Below are 15,182 nucleotides of genomic sequence, written 5' to 3'. Positions count from 1 at the left end.
CAGTTTGAATGCATTTCAGGATCCAATTATCTGTTTAGATGCATTGTTTTATTTAGTTATATGAGGCTAGTTCTCTGTTCCTTTCTGTCTTGCTCTTAGTTTTTTCCAGATGCATGGAGAAGGTAGGGATGAGTAGCAAACTAGAATTATCCATTTGAGACAGCTCTATCTATACCCACTTTACAGTGCCAGTGAGCACCAAAGCCAGTTTAAAGATGTTACAATGTAAGCAAGATCAACTAGGTTGAAATACTACAAAAAGTCTCAGGTAGTAACAATTAATCTGTGTTTCTCACTTTCCTACAGACTACTTCAGCTTTCTATACATCTAAAAATAATCTAAAATTGCTATTAAAGTTAGTTTGAAATGAAATCTCTTGTTACAAACATATAGTCAAAGAACTAACATTCTTATTGTGAAGATTCTTGAAGCAGAAAAGAGGATTTTTTGGAGCTCAAAGTTACACAAGCAATATCTACATTAAAAAAAAAAAATAAAAGAAGTAAAATTCTATTTTTTTCTTCAATATTTAGATACTGCTTTCTTTTCCTACTTTCTGTTCTTTGCTACAGAAAGCCATGAGATGCCATCCATCCTCAGTTTTAGTTTAAAGAATGGATTAGGGAGCAGTTTCGGTGCACTGTGGAATGGTACTGTTTCTCTAAGAAAAGCTATTCCCACATAATCTGTTTAGAATATCTAAACTAATGAAATAAAAACCAGTGTCAAGACTGTATTTGGCCAAAGAAAAAATTAGCTGGAGAAATGTGACCAACACAGTACCAGTAGTCATTTGATCACAATATTCAGTTTTGATCACAATATTCAGAAGACTCTCACTGCCTCTCACCCTTCAAGATATTTCATAAATGTTAAACATAAAAGATATTAAATATTCTGGAAATTATGAAAATAGAAGCTGGCAACACTTGTGTTTCAGCAGAGCTGTGTGGCTTAGATTTTTGTCTCACAAACATGTTACTGGGATGAGAGCCTCCCTCTCGGGTCACAATGTTGAGCAAGTGAAAAGAGTTTTTGGTTATTTCATTTAAATAAGATCATTATTAATATAAAGAACTGTACTTCATATTGATCATGTCTCTTCAATGACAATTTATCCAGAAGGCAGATAATTAGTGAAAAAAATGGTTGGATGTCTAGGAGTAAATGTACTGTAGTGTGGACTCTGCAATCTATACAAGCCCCCACCCATTACCAACATTTTTCTCTTTTAGCTTTAACCCTTACTGACAGATGTACACATAAACATGCAATTAAATGCTAGTTATGATTACATAGACTAAAGAGATTAGCATGACAAGTTGCCAGCACTATTCCCATATAATCAATCACCTCCACTGAAGAAGTAAAGTTACAGTTACACATGTATGCGCTAAATGGAATTTATTCACATTTGCCCCATGTAAGGTGTGATTCCTTACATGAATCCTTACAAGGGTTGAAAACCCTTGTAATCTCAAACTGAGTGCTGTGTCCATCCTGTTGTAACAATGAGATGTTCATATACTTACTGCGGGCTTCTTGTAATGCATTTCTCGCTGCTGTAACACCATTAGCATGGAGCTAAATTTGAATAATATTTGCAGTGACACTAGGGACTTTAAAACAAATACTTAAATGCTTATCTTTGAGCTAAATCAATGCCAGTGTAAGTTGGACTTACAAGCAGTACGTCATTTGACATGACTGCATTCTGTATTTTAAAACTTGGGATACAGAAGTTGGGACAATCAAAACATCATCAGCTCCTGATGCAATTTGCATATTTTACTTTTTTTCTTAGCAAACAGAGAAGATAAAATTAAATGTGCTGTACAAGAGATGGGATTAGTGTTCAATGAGCTCATCTGTCTCAGCTTTTCTACACAAACTAATTTATCAGAATTATTGTTAATACTATAGTAACTTACATTACTTCTTCTCTCCACCAGATACCCTATTATGAAGACAGGCACAGACTATCACTGAGGTGTCCTCAAGCCATGAACCATATGTCATAATGGAGTTACTCAAATTTATACCTTCAAAGAAACCGTGTCATAGTCAAAGAAATCTGGCATACCAGATACAATAGGTCTGATCTGCATGTATGCCACTAAGTGGACAGCTCTGAGCAGTAGCCACAAAGACTAAAATAGGTTTCTCCCATCTATTTGAAGATTTGATTTCATGATGTTTCTGCAGAGACTTTCTTTTTATTCTCTATTTCCCCACGGTGTGGGCAGCCAACTCATTCTCTCTGTACTTCCCATAGCTGATAGGCATAGACATTTCTCCTGTCCCTTCCACATTGTACCATTTGCTGAGGTTTGCAGGTGTGTCCTTTCTGTTCCCTGTCTATCACATGTACTTAGTTGCTTTTATTGCATGTCATATTTGCTAGTCAATTGTATTTGCTAGCCACTTATTTGTATTTAAATGCACAGGAAAGGCTTAACTACCATTATTTTACTGTTTAGGGTACCCAAGTGTGTTGGTTAGACTAATACTGGATTCTGTGCCAGACACAAAATTTCTGTGTGACAGCTGCCTAGGAACCTGAAATAATTCTATTCAGTAGTTAAAAAATCCTAGTGTGTTTTTTAGGACACATCTCCTGGGCACAAGAAAATACTCTAGTGAATGTTCCTAAGTGATCTAGCATATTTACAGTGCAGGCTTTGCACTGTTATGGGAACTCTATATTACATTTCTGAGGCATCAGGTGTCTGCTAGAGCAGTAGTATGCTAAGTACGTTAGCTATTAAATATAGTTAGGTCTCTTATGGTGTGCATTTTCTCTGTTTCTTTTTAAAAAAGGACAGAAGATGCAAATGACTTGGTTTTTGTTTAATATGAGCACATAATTATTCTTGTGTTTTTTTCTGTGTTTTATGCAATGTAGGGTAAAAGATATAAAGATATGAGTGGTAAGTCTAGAAAGAAATCTAATTGCAACTGATGGTATGAAACCTTCCAGTCTTCACTGAAGTCTGGATTGAGAATGTCTCTTTGTTGTGGTTTGATCTCAGCTGGCAACAAAACACCAGACAGCCAATCAATTCACTCTCCCTACAGTGGGATGGGAGGATACTCAGAAAGGTAGAAGTGAGAAAATTTGTGCGTTGAGATAAAGGCAGTTAGTTCACTAACTTGAACACTACTGAGATCGTGTATTCCACAGATAGGGCTTTTTGTGTTGTATTCGAGAGTCTTAAGAGGCTACAACACACATGTAAAAGCTATCAATCAAATTGATGATAAAATATGAATCTTATTGAAATAATTGTGTCTGTTTCTTGTGAATGCAAAAAAAAGATCTTTAATTTTATTAGATCAATAAAAAGACAAAATGTGGCAGGAAGTAAATCACAGAATCATAGAATATGAAATTGCTAGATTAATACATGAAGTATTTGATGTTCAGATGAAAAACCCGGGTCCTGGAGTCAACTGGATATGTGAGAATTTCGGCTGCTTGCTTTTGAAAGGTTTTCTTGTAACCAGAAGGGCAAGTACTATGTAAAAAGAAAAGTTATATTTTGTCACAGAAGTTTTTGGTGAGATGGGTGAAATATTTGACTAATTTGGAAGCTATAGCATCATAAGAAACTGCTTATCATTATGTTAACTTAGTGCATTACACACTATTTTGAGTCCATAATGATGACTTACAGAAAAATTTGTATACAGACATTTATCTGAAGTTAGAAATAGTGAGACTTTGTATATGAAAAGCCACATAAATGCCTTTTTATTGAAATCTTTTATTATCTATGACCCTCAGGACAAAAGAGCTACAAAGAATTTGCTCTGCCATTTCTAAGTTGCATAGTTAATGAGGTTTCCTTCCTTTCTACCTGGCCATTTAATTTAATTTCAGAGCAAAGTGTGAAACTGTATGCAAAAGATTTTTTTTAATGTTGTTTTGAAAAAAAGTATTCATACTTACTGTTTTGATATCGCAGAAGGCATGTTGCTGTTACATCACAGCTATTTGAGTTATAGATTACCTGAATTTTCTTTATTTATTATTGCTTTCTGGTAGTGTCTGTGCTATGCTATGTGCTGTGGAAGTATAATAATGCATCATGATTCCAATCTAAATTTCATATAATGAGAAATATACTATGACCCAAAATTTTACAACTTTTAACAAACAAATACCTGGAATAAAGAGGTTAAATCATTTAGTGCTCTTTGAAAACATATCATAACATTTATGGAGCTTACTATTTCTAAGTATGTAAATGTATTTGATTTGACACTCAACATTAAATACCATTAGTAAACATTTGTTTACCCAGCACAGTAGTGGTTAAACTTCAAACTGATTTGAGAATAGAAAGGACAGTTACACTGCAGCCCAGATTCAAAATTAAATATGTTCATATTTTATAGATTGTTTCAAACGATTTTTTTTTAAAAAGAAAACCAACAAAAAAGTGAAAATAAATCTTCATAACACTTCCATTAAAAATCGCTTTGCTTATGTTCCTGTTGTCCTTGGAGACCATTGTAACTACCTTTAGAATATCAGAATACAAATTCATGGACTAGAGTTCCATATTTTAAGAAGTTATGTATATTCTTTTCATATAAAAAATTAGGTAACCTTTGAAAGTTGTTGAGGATAAAGATTTTTTAGAATTCCAGTAATACTGTTATGAAACACATTCACATTTACAGTTTTCAGGGAATATCTGAGATACATGTACTTAGTTATTAATAAATAAAGCATAGTAGTTTCATAATTACATACTGGGAATTAATGAAGGGAGGATTAGCAAGCATCAGCGTTGTGCCCAGTTGTGTTAATACAAGGGCTCCCTCCAATGGTGACAAGTTACTTCACATACTATTTATTGCCACGTGAATGAATGACATGGGAAATAAGGTAGATGGAAGAATTCAAAAGAAGTATTTGTCTCTGATGGTTTACATTAAGATATTTTTAATGCATACATTAGTCCCTGCACCATGGCATCTAGACAATGAAGTAACTTTTCATTTCAGATCTACCAAACATGAAAAAAAAAAAAAAAAGAAAAAGAAAAAAGACAGTGATTTTATTAACTATATTTCCAAAGGAGTATGGCTAAGTGGTGATAGACCTCTGCTGGCTAGCAATAGACATTCAAAGGCCCTAGATTCATACCCTACCTATACACCCCTGCAATGCTGTTCAGTAAATGCTACTGCTGCAAAAAGAAACAAAGCTCACAAACTTTTGTTGCTAGCATATTTTTTAGGTATTAAAATCTTTCTCTTCTTTATTAATATGAAAGCAAACTGTTTCAAATTTTGTTTCTCAATAAATAAATAAATAAATAAATAAAACAAAAAAAAAAAAAACCCCAAACCCCCAAAACTGCAAACAAGCAAAAAACCCCTAACTAATCCTAATCCAAACAACAAAAGAGAAAGACAGAAAGAAACTCTAGTACTGCATCCATTCACAAATATCAGCTGTTGCCTTTGATAAATTACCTGGTAAGTGTGGTCTCATCCTCTCTTCATCTCCTACTTCTGGAGCTGTTCTCATGTGTAAGGGTATGGTGATACTCTGCTGACACAGAAAAAAGGAAAAAAAAAAAAAAGATAAAAAACCATGACATAATATCCCAACAAATAAAACACCCAGTGTGAAGAAATAAAAAAGAGATATAGGCTGAAATAATATTGGTAGAGTTTATCCCAGTATCCTGTTTCTGACTGACTCTGATAGAAAGCTGTAAGAACAGTGTGAGGATGTAGTAAATGCTCACCAGCTATGGCCTCCAAGCCAGCTGTGGTTCATGCCTTACTTCTTCCCAGGAAGAGAAATTGGTAAAGATGACAGAAGTGATGCAGAACTGCACCACCATCAGCAGCAACACACACACCCGAAAATCCAAATCATTTAGTTTTAAGATCAGGGTTGAAATAAGAAGTCTGAAGAGGAAAGTTGGGCGTAGCATTTTTACAGGAGAAAAACAAAAATTTGGGCAAAAGGTAGGGAAAGAAAAAGAGAGGACTGAGAAGGAAATATTTCACATGGTCAAATATCAATGTTCAGAGCATATTGCAAGGAATGTATAGCTCTATAGGGAGTTTGTATATCAAGTTTTTAGTGCACTTCCTTGCATTGCATTGGAGATGTCACCACTGGGATTTCAGTCTGGTGCAAAGTTATGAACTCTGTTTTTTTACCTCCCACCACCTGGGTCAAAAAAACTCCTCACAAAACCTCCATTTTATAATGTGAAACCAAATATCACAGAATCACAAAATGGTTAAGGTTGGAAAGGATGTCTGGAGGTCATGTGGTCTAACACCCTGATTAAGCAGGATCACCTAGAGCTGGTTGCCCAGGAACCTGTCCAGGGGGATTTTGAAGATGTCCTCCACAACCTCTTAGGGCAACCTGTTCCAGGTCTCTGGAAAAAAATTATTTATTTACAGTAAAAATTTTTCTTATGTTCAGACAGAACTTCTTGTGTTTGAGTTAGAGCCCACTGTCTTTTGTCCCGTCATGGGACACCACTGGAAAGAGCCTGAGTCCATCTTCCTTTCAACTATTTAAGTACATTATTAATATCACCTCTGAGCCTCCTCTTCTCTATGCTGAACAGCTCTCTCAGCCTTTCATCCTATAGGTCATGCTACATTCCTTTCGTCATTTTTGTGACCTTTCCCTTCTCCAGTATGTCTATTTCTCTCTTGTACTGGGAAGGCCACAGCTAGACACAGTACTCCAGATGTGGCTTCGCCAGTGCTGAATAAATGGGAAGGATCACCTCCCACCACCTACTGAAAATACTTTTTCTAATTCAGGCAAGAATACCATTAGATTTCTTTTCAATAATGGCACATTTCTGGCTCATGTTTAGCTTGGTGACTTTGCGCTTCCCTGTGCTGAATGTGATGAAGTTTCTGTTGGTTCATTTCTCCAACCTGTTGAGGATAACAGGAACACTCTTGTGTATCAGGCATTCCTCCAAGTTTTGATGTCACCAGGAAACTTGCAGAGGGCGCACTTTGTCCCATCATCCAGATCATTAATGAAGATGATAAATAAGATTGGTTCTGTTATTGACCCCAGGTGTACACTGCTATTAATAGGCTCCACATAGAGTTCGTGCCACTGGTCGCCACCCTCCGAGTCCAACTGTTCAGCCAGTTTTCAAATACAACAGAATTAAAGTCATCAGTCGAGTCTCTGCTTTTGCTACACTTGAGTACAATAGCCAAGGGTTTCTTTTGCATCTGGTCAGAGTAACTAGTAACTTTTATTAGAAAACTCTGTCTAACAACCCCATAGTTCTTCTTTCATGTATTCTATGTAAGCATTCAGTTCTGTGTTGAGGTTTGATGCATCGCTGTCAGGAAAAGTGATGGAGTGAAAGTTTTACTGTCAGGGTGGTGAGGCACTGGAACAGGTTGCCCAGAGAAGTTGTGGATGCCCCATCCCTGGAAGTGTTTAAGGCCAGGGCTGGACGGGACTTTGAGCAATCTATTCTAGTGGGAGGTGTCCCTGCCCATGGCAGGGGGGTTGGAACTTGATGATCTTTAAGGTTCCTTCTAACTCTAACCATTCTATGTTTCTATGATTCTAAGTCTGTCAAAAATTCACAGAGAGACTTTATATAAGAAGGATGGCACTTTCAGCAGTATGCATCATGTCCATCTGAATGCTGGGTCATTTTACTACAGTGGAATAACATAGTCAAAATTATTCGCATAATATTATATCAATATTAATATGTTCCTTAGCAATACTAGACTTAGTTTACAGAGTAAAAAAATTAGATTGTTGGCTGGAGACCTAGCATGGAGAGTCTACAAAGACGTTTTTGACCAAAACCAAAGTAGTTTCTGAATTTACTTATATTGAAGCTTGTGATACTCACCTTTTAATAAGAATTACAGAGACAACAGTCATCCTGCTTCCATATTACTGTTGCCAAAGAGGAAATTGCAGTGATTTAAGTCTAGGAGGAAGGAGATATAGTTTTATATAAAAGTTAGACCAGCTATTTCACAGTGTGCTGAACACTTAACCTGCTTTTTTTCTAAATTTTCCTATCTGAGATTTGATGATAATGACAACTACTTTTTTTCAAGCTCTTGATATTGTCACAGTTTAACCCCAGCCAGCAGCTAAACACAGCTGCTTGCTTACTCCTCACCGCCTTCCCCACCCTGTGGTGTGATGGGGAGGAAAATAAAAAAATAAAAGATAAAACTCCAGGGTTGAGACAAAGACAGTTTAATGGAACAGCAAAGGAAGAGAAAATAATAGTAACAATAATAATAATACTAACAACAACAACAACAAAAAAGATTAATAATAAAAATATTAATAGTAGTAGTAGTAGTAGTAGTAGTAATAATAATAATAATAATAATATAAAAAGGATATACAAACTAAGTGATGCAGAGTGCAATTACTCACCACCTGCTGACTGACGCCCATCCCATCCCCTAGCAGTGATCCCAGCCTCTTGGCCAACTCTCCACGGTTTATATACTGAGCATGACATCATATGGTATGGAATATCCCTTTGGCCAGTTCGGGTCAGCTGTCCTGGCTGTGCTCCCTTGCAGCTTGTTGTGCACCTCTTCCCCAGCAGAGTATGGGAGGCTGAAAAGTCTTTGACATAGTATAAGGGCTACTTAACAACAACTAAAACATCAATGTGTTATGAAAATTATTCTCATACAAGATCCAAACCACGGCACTATACCAGCTACTAGGAAGAAAATTAACTCTATCCCAGCTGAAGCTAGTACAGACATTTATAGAGTTCTTGTTAATTTTAGCAGGTTTTGGGTTCTTGCTTCTTTCTGCTCTCTAAAATTTGTTTGAAATGCTTTTAGTTCAGGCTCTTTCAGGACCATGTATCTTATTTTCAGTTAATATATAAGTGAAACACAGATTCATAAGTCTAAGTACTGAAGTGACTTTTTAGGAGGATATTGTCATCAAAGTACAAAAGTAGAATGAAAAATAAGATGTCATAAAATAAAATTTAGTTGTTGCTTGAAGGTATGACATTGCTTGCTGATTCCATTATTTTGTTTGAAGTTTGAATAATTTGGCTTAATTTGGTTTTGATGTTTGCAGGTGGATATTGATCCCTTGCTCTGGAGTGTTTCAGAGAGTTCTTTTGGCTACTGAATAATTTGAAATAGCTACCTATATGTAGTAGTTATAGTTTTATTTCTTCAAAAAATATCCACTCTCTTCCTGCTTTTCGTCATAGTACATGAGAATAATTCACCTTGAGGTGTTCCATAACGAGCAGAAACACAATTTAGTGACTTTATATGAAGGGAAGTTCTGTAAGATAACTGCGTACAATATGATCTTTGATTAAATAAATTCCCTTTCTACTTTTCTAGCTCATCATGTATAAAACTATGATTAATGTAGTTGCAAAATAACATTTTGAAACATACTGAAGAGCACTCAATAGTCTGGTTTTGCCACCTATAATTTTAATAGCACTCAGAGAAGGCTAGTAACTAAATGAGAGATTTATATTCCTCTTGTATCTATAAGAAAAAAAAAACCCAATAGTATTTTCAGTGCTAAAAGTTACAAGATTCCAATTCTGAACTCTTGATCTAAAAGTAGAGTAAATTATATTTTAGTGGCAAAATCTACAACACAATAAATTAAGAGATATTTAAGATGTCATGTTCAAAGTTATTCCTTAAAATATTTTTAATGGACTACAAAAACACTGAGTGAAAATATAGTTATAGATTAAGTAGTCTTTTAAATCTCTTCTTCCAGAAGATTTTTTAAAATAATTTTTATTTACTGTGTGTTTTTCAAATAATATTGTGTTCAAATGGAATTGTATTTTGCTCATTTGTAATATTAAATGATGAAATCAGTATGCCTCAAACATTTGAAATTTTTTAAGCAAGCACATTAGAGATATTTATATAATAAAAACCCTAATAAGCAGACAAATGAAAAATGAAATAAGCCCAAACTTTGTTGTAACTAAGGAAGATGACAGATTGAGGGAATCATTGAATGAAAGGGCAAACATAATATCTTGTGCATGACATCAATACATCTGACACTAATCAGGCAGGGTTGCAGCATGTGAGTGATTTTAAAATCCCTCCGCTGTTTTGCTTGCAAACCATGTTATTGCTATAGCTGGTCAGATATTTTTCTTTTGGCCACAACGTTGGTCAGATGATGTGCACAACGTGCAGATGATGTAAATGCATCGGAACTTGCCAGATGGAGTATGGTCCTATGCAAATAGCAAAAGATGTTACAAGCAATGGACACTGACTGAAGCAAGAATTTATGATGGTTGTGTACCCATGGTTTGTTTTTTTTTCTGGTTTATGTAGTGGTTTGAATGATGCTCTAGGGTGAATAAACTGCCAGTAGCCTACTGGGATTTCTGTTCCCTTCCTGATGAGCCCTGGCACTAATACCAACTACGGTTTTGGTGTGTGTCATAAGCAAAAAGTCTTGTACAGGCAGTTTAGCTAGAATGTATTTCCAAAGCATAACCATCATCATGCAACTTCATGCAACAGCAGCAAGCTCTTGGCTGCTTTTGCTGGTTTTCGTAGTAGAATTCATAAAACACATGATGATGCTCAGACCATTCTTGTGGTACACTAGTATCTCACTGCTAAACTTCCAACAAAATTATCCAAGCTGGGGTCCTGTTCCAGCTCTTGTCATTAAACATGAAATGAGAATTTGCATCTAAGTATACTTATTTAACATAGTAGTATTTGTACTTAATATGAAGTAATATTTGTAATAAATGTCATACTTTTTCTTACAATGGGTACACAATATATATAAAAACATTGTGCATATTATTTAGTCCTATAGTATGTTTTACAGTGTGTATATAGTATATGATACAGTAGAAGTTGCATTTGTAATTAAGCGTTGTCTGTTCAAGGGGATCTAAAGTACAGCTCAGTATACACAGTGCATGTCTCATATATAACTGTATCTATGGGGGACTTTTTACTGGCTGAGGAAGTTTTGGACATGATGCTGGTGATATCCTGATCTTAAAACATATTTGCTTTCTAGGTAGAGGATGGAGGTGGAAGCAAAGAACTTCCTTTTTAGCATTTCTTGATGTAAGCTTACCTTCACAATTGTTTGGAGCTTGTGAGGCAGCTGATACCTATCTACGGAGAGGGTTTAACTTTACTAATTTCGTCCAGAGCACACATGTGATTTCTGATGCCATAATGAACGGAATAATTCTGTCTTCAAAGCAGGGATAATTTGAGATAAAGAAACTACAGGGTTAAAAATTGGATAGGAGGATTAAAACAAGTTTGGGAGTTGACCATCATTTCAGGCTTCTGTACAGCCCAGGGTGCTTTTCCTTTGTGGAATAAAGTAGGCCATGAAGAACTATCTACTTAGATATCTAAGCTGCTGAGTTCCCCTGCTACTTTTTAAGGCTAAACTGCAATACAGTGTTTTTGTATTTCCATATTTCAAAAACTGAATTCTTTGAGAAAGATGGTATGTCTTCATGCTATTAAAAAGCAGTATACTACAGTATCTGTAAGATCATAATTTAAGATTCAGTAGACATTTATATTGGAGGGGTTAACTTTACAACTCAATTAATATTTATGCAAACAAAGTTTAGTATGTGTGACATTCATGTTAACTGAGGGCCACATGGAGTCTTTTTAGCCTGTGAGAATTCTGCATAATCTAGAATAATGGCATGTTCCCTTCAAGTGATTTGGCCCAAGAATGAAGTGATCTGAACAAGCTGAAGAAGGCAGTGGTGGGAGCAAGAAAGCTCATTCTATGGTTATAACTGTTGTGTAGTTAGACGATTGCTGGATTGAACCACGAAACACTAATTGCTTTCTACTGCAAAGACAGGAGTGTTTCTGTCATGTTGAATATGCTTCTCCTTTAAAAAGCCTACAAGCTACTTTCATAGGCTTCAGGTATGTCTTTAGCATTTGTAGCCTGGAGGAAAGCTGTCTGATTGACTCCTCTTTCTTTCCTGTGAAAATGACTAACACTGAAAAAACCCCGAAACTTTTAACCTTTAGAGTGTTTAAAATCAAGCAATAAAGACCTATTTGATACTCTACTAAATTGATACACTTTAAAATTTATTCTTCCCAGATAAAAGCCTTGCAATATGACAGCTAAATGTATTGATTTCTAAATTGACCATTCTGAATAGTTTAAGGAGTAGTTTGAATTACTTTTGGGCAGTTACTGAAGTTAAAAACCTAATTTTAAATTAAGAACACATGGCCTAAGTATATCCTGCAGTAAAAAATCAAGCTATATGCACTCTGTACTCAAAACTTAACAACTAATTTTCATGAGGTGGCTTCCCTCTGAAAATTATTTTGGAAAAAAAAATTTAAGGCTTAATTGAACATTTCATTTGCTCACAGTTCTTTAAATTCTAGGGCCTGGCCTCTGGTTCTGCCAACAAACTGATTGACACTTTCATTGGAAGCAATATTTGTTACAGACTGCAAATAAGGATTTGAAGGGACAAGGGGTCTGAAAGGATCTCACTCTGCAAATAGTTGCTCTTCTTCAGTGTTTATTTTGGCATGTTTCCGCCTTCAACCCCGTGATAGCAAAATTATAAAGCATGAAGTTGAAAGTGGTGTGGACATTCAGTCACTAACTCTCATTGCTTATGACTAGCTTAATAGGTTAGCTGTAATGAACCCATTCACTAGCTCTTTTCTTTTTTCTTTTCTTTTCTTTTCTTTTCTTTTCTTTTCTTTTCTTTTCTTTTCTTTTCTTTTCTTTTCTTTTCTTTTCTTTCCTTTCCTTTCCTTTCCTTTCCTTTCCTTTCCTTTCCTTTCCTTTCCTTTCCTTTCCTTTCCTTTCCTTTCCTTTCCTTTCCTTTCCTTTCTTTCCTTTCCTTTCCTTTCCTTTCCTTTTCCTTTCCTTTCCTTTCCTTTCCTTTCCTTTCCTTTCCTTTCCTTTCCTTTCCTTTCCTTTCCTTTCCTTTCCTTTCCTTTCCTTTCCTTTCCTTTCCTTTCCTTTCCTTTCCTTTCCTTTCCTTTCCTTTCCTTTCCTTTCCTTTCCTTTCCTTTCCTTTCCTTTCCTTTCCTTTCCTTTCCTTTTCCTTTCCTTTCCTTTCCTTTCCTTTCCTTTTCCTTTCCTTTCCTTTTCCTTTCCTTTCCTTTCCTTTCCTTTCCTTTCCTTTCCTTTCCTTTCCTTTCCTTTCCTTTCCTTTCCTTTCCTTTCCTTTCCTTTCCTTTCCTTTCCTTTCCTTTCCTTTTCCTTTCCTTTCCTTTTCCTTTCTTTTCCTTTCTTTTCCTTTCTTTTCTTTTTTCTTCTCTTCTCTTTTTTTTTCTTGAATGGTCAGAGATTATAATCTGTTAAAATTTAACTACTACAGGGGAGGGAAGGTGCAAAATTCGTGCATAGGAGGGTAAATAATGAATACAATGAAGCTTATCTCTGCATCAAAAACTCATGGAAAGAGAAGATGTTGGTTTCTACATGTTTCTGCAGTGGCAACATCGGTGACTTATAGCAGCAGTACTGTCCAAATATCCAGAAATGTGAAATCTTTTTAATTCTGCTCATCGAAATATTTCATAGAGCTATTTCAGTCTAATTTATTAGGTATTTAGATCCAAAGTGTTTGAACAAGGTCTTTCAGCTTGAGAAAAAACCCACAGGCAATGAGAAAAAGACAGGCAATGAGAAAAAAAACACACACACCTGAGCATGTAACCAACAAAATCAGAAGATATTCTCCAGTCTTTAGGATGCTAAAATTCATGATTACTGCTCTTTCAATTTTTTACATTCTTCTTTAAATTTCTTTATGTTTCATTGTGCTTTCTTTATGTAACAAAAAGGGAAAGTAGTCTTATCAGTTAAATACTGCGCAAAAAAAGAATCTATTATAACACTTTATTTTTTTTTTATCTCTCACCTGGGAAAAAAAAAAAGTTGAAATTTAGATTTTTGTTTTTCAACAGAAGACTTAATTAAAATCCTTTTATAATCCTTTTTAATATATATATATATACACATATAATCCTTTTATATATCCTTTTCAGCAAACCATGCTGAATCCAAAAAACACAGGCTTGCAATGAAATTTATCTAACCTTTCCTCTCTAAGAGGAAATCATAGAGATGACTCTGCTGTCTTGTGGAGAAGTGTTAGGTGGTACAATACACTAAAATCTGTATTGGGTGTATAGGGTCTTCTACACATTTTGTGAAAGGAATGTTTGGGTTTAGAATGTTTCATTTGCTTACATTTTAGAAGGTGTGAGATTTTTCAATGGGTGTGGTGTCAGTACTAAATGCGCAGATGACAATATTTGATCCAGAAGAATAATCAAGATTGATTCAGCAACTGTTCCTATGGAATTCACTGGCAATTACATTTTATTCCTGTGCTTGACTGTTGCCAGATAAGGGTATAAAATGAAAAGATCAGCAATACTTTAAAATATGTCTGTATTCAATATGTATGTGATTGATCTCTTTTTCATTTTCTTCTAGGCCTTTTCTGGAAACACAAATTCAGACAGTGTCATATACTATAAGCTTCAGCATTCAATTAAAGCAAGATTTCTCCGTTTTGTGCCTTTGGACTGGAACCCAAATGGCAGAATTGGAATGCGCATTGAAGTGTATGGATGCACATATAGTAAGTGTTTTGTTGAATCAGCTAAATGAAACAACTATTCATCATTGTCTTTTGCTACCTAAATTACACTTACAAGTAGATTTCTAAGCTTAAATTTAATCTTGAATAAAACTGATTCAATAAGTTTATGGGCAGACTTCACTATTTCTGCATCATCTAAGAATATGTAATGCTTACTTTCCAGTTCTTTCTGTGTTGGAGTGAATGGTGTGAACATAATCCAATAACTGATTTACAGCAAACTTCTTTTTTGATAGCCTTTAAAAAATACATCTTAATATGGCGTTTTCTACCAGAAGGGCAAAATGTGGAAAACGTTTACAGTTTTAAATATATATGTGGTCTTGGTCCTGAGTCAGAAAGACCAATAAGTAGATAGACCCACAAATACACAACTGAAGAACATGTCAAAGTTGTTATATATTTAAGGGTAACTTTTAGAATAATTTTTGTGTCATTAATAAAACATTAATAACTGATACAAGCATTTGGAAGAAAAATGCATACAT

The 15,182-nt window shown here is 35.1% G+C and overlaps 1 protein-coding gene across 1 annotated transcript in view; it reads left to right on the top strand.

The window, feature by feature from the left end:
* Positions 1-15,182, top strand: part of CNTNAP4 (contactin associated protein family member 4) — a 231,613-nt gene that overhangs the window by 135,045 nt on the left and 81,386 nt on the right. Inside the window, exon 4 of the mRNA XM_074166807.1 lies at positions 14,526-14,673. Within this exon, the coding sequence (XP_074022908.1) occupies positions 14,526-14,673 (148 nt within the window). The remainder of the gene's footprint in view (positions 1-14,525; positions 14,674-15,182) is intronic.

This window comes from Numenius arquata, chromosome Z (genome assembly GCF_964106895.1).
Source record: "Numenius arquata chromosome Z, bNumArq3.hap1.1, whole genome shotgun sequence".
Taxonomy (NCBI): Eukaryota; Metazoa; Chordata; class Aves; order Charadriiformes; family Scolopacidae; genus Numenius; species Numenius arquata.
This window is presented reverse-complemented; position numbering and strand designations above follow the sequence as displayed.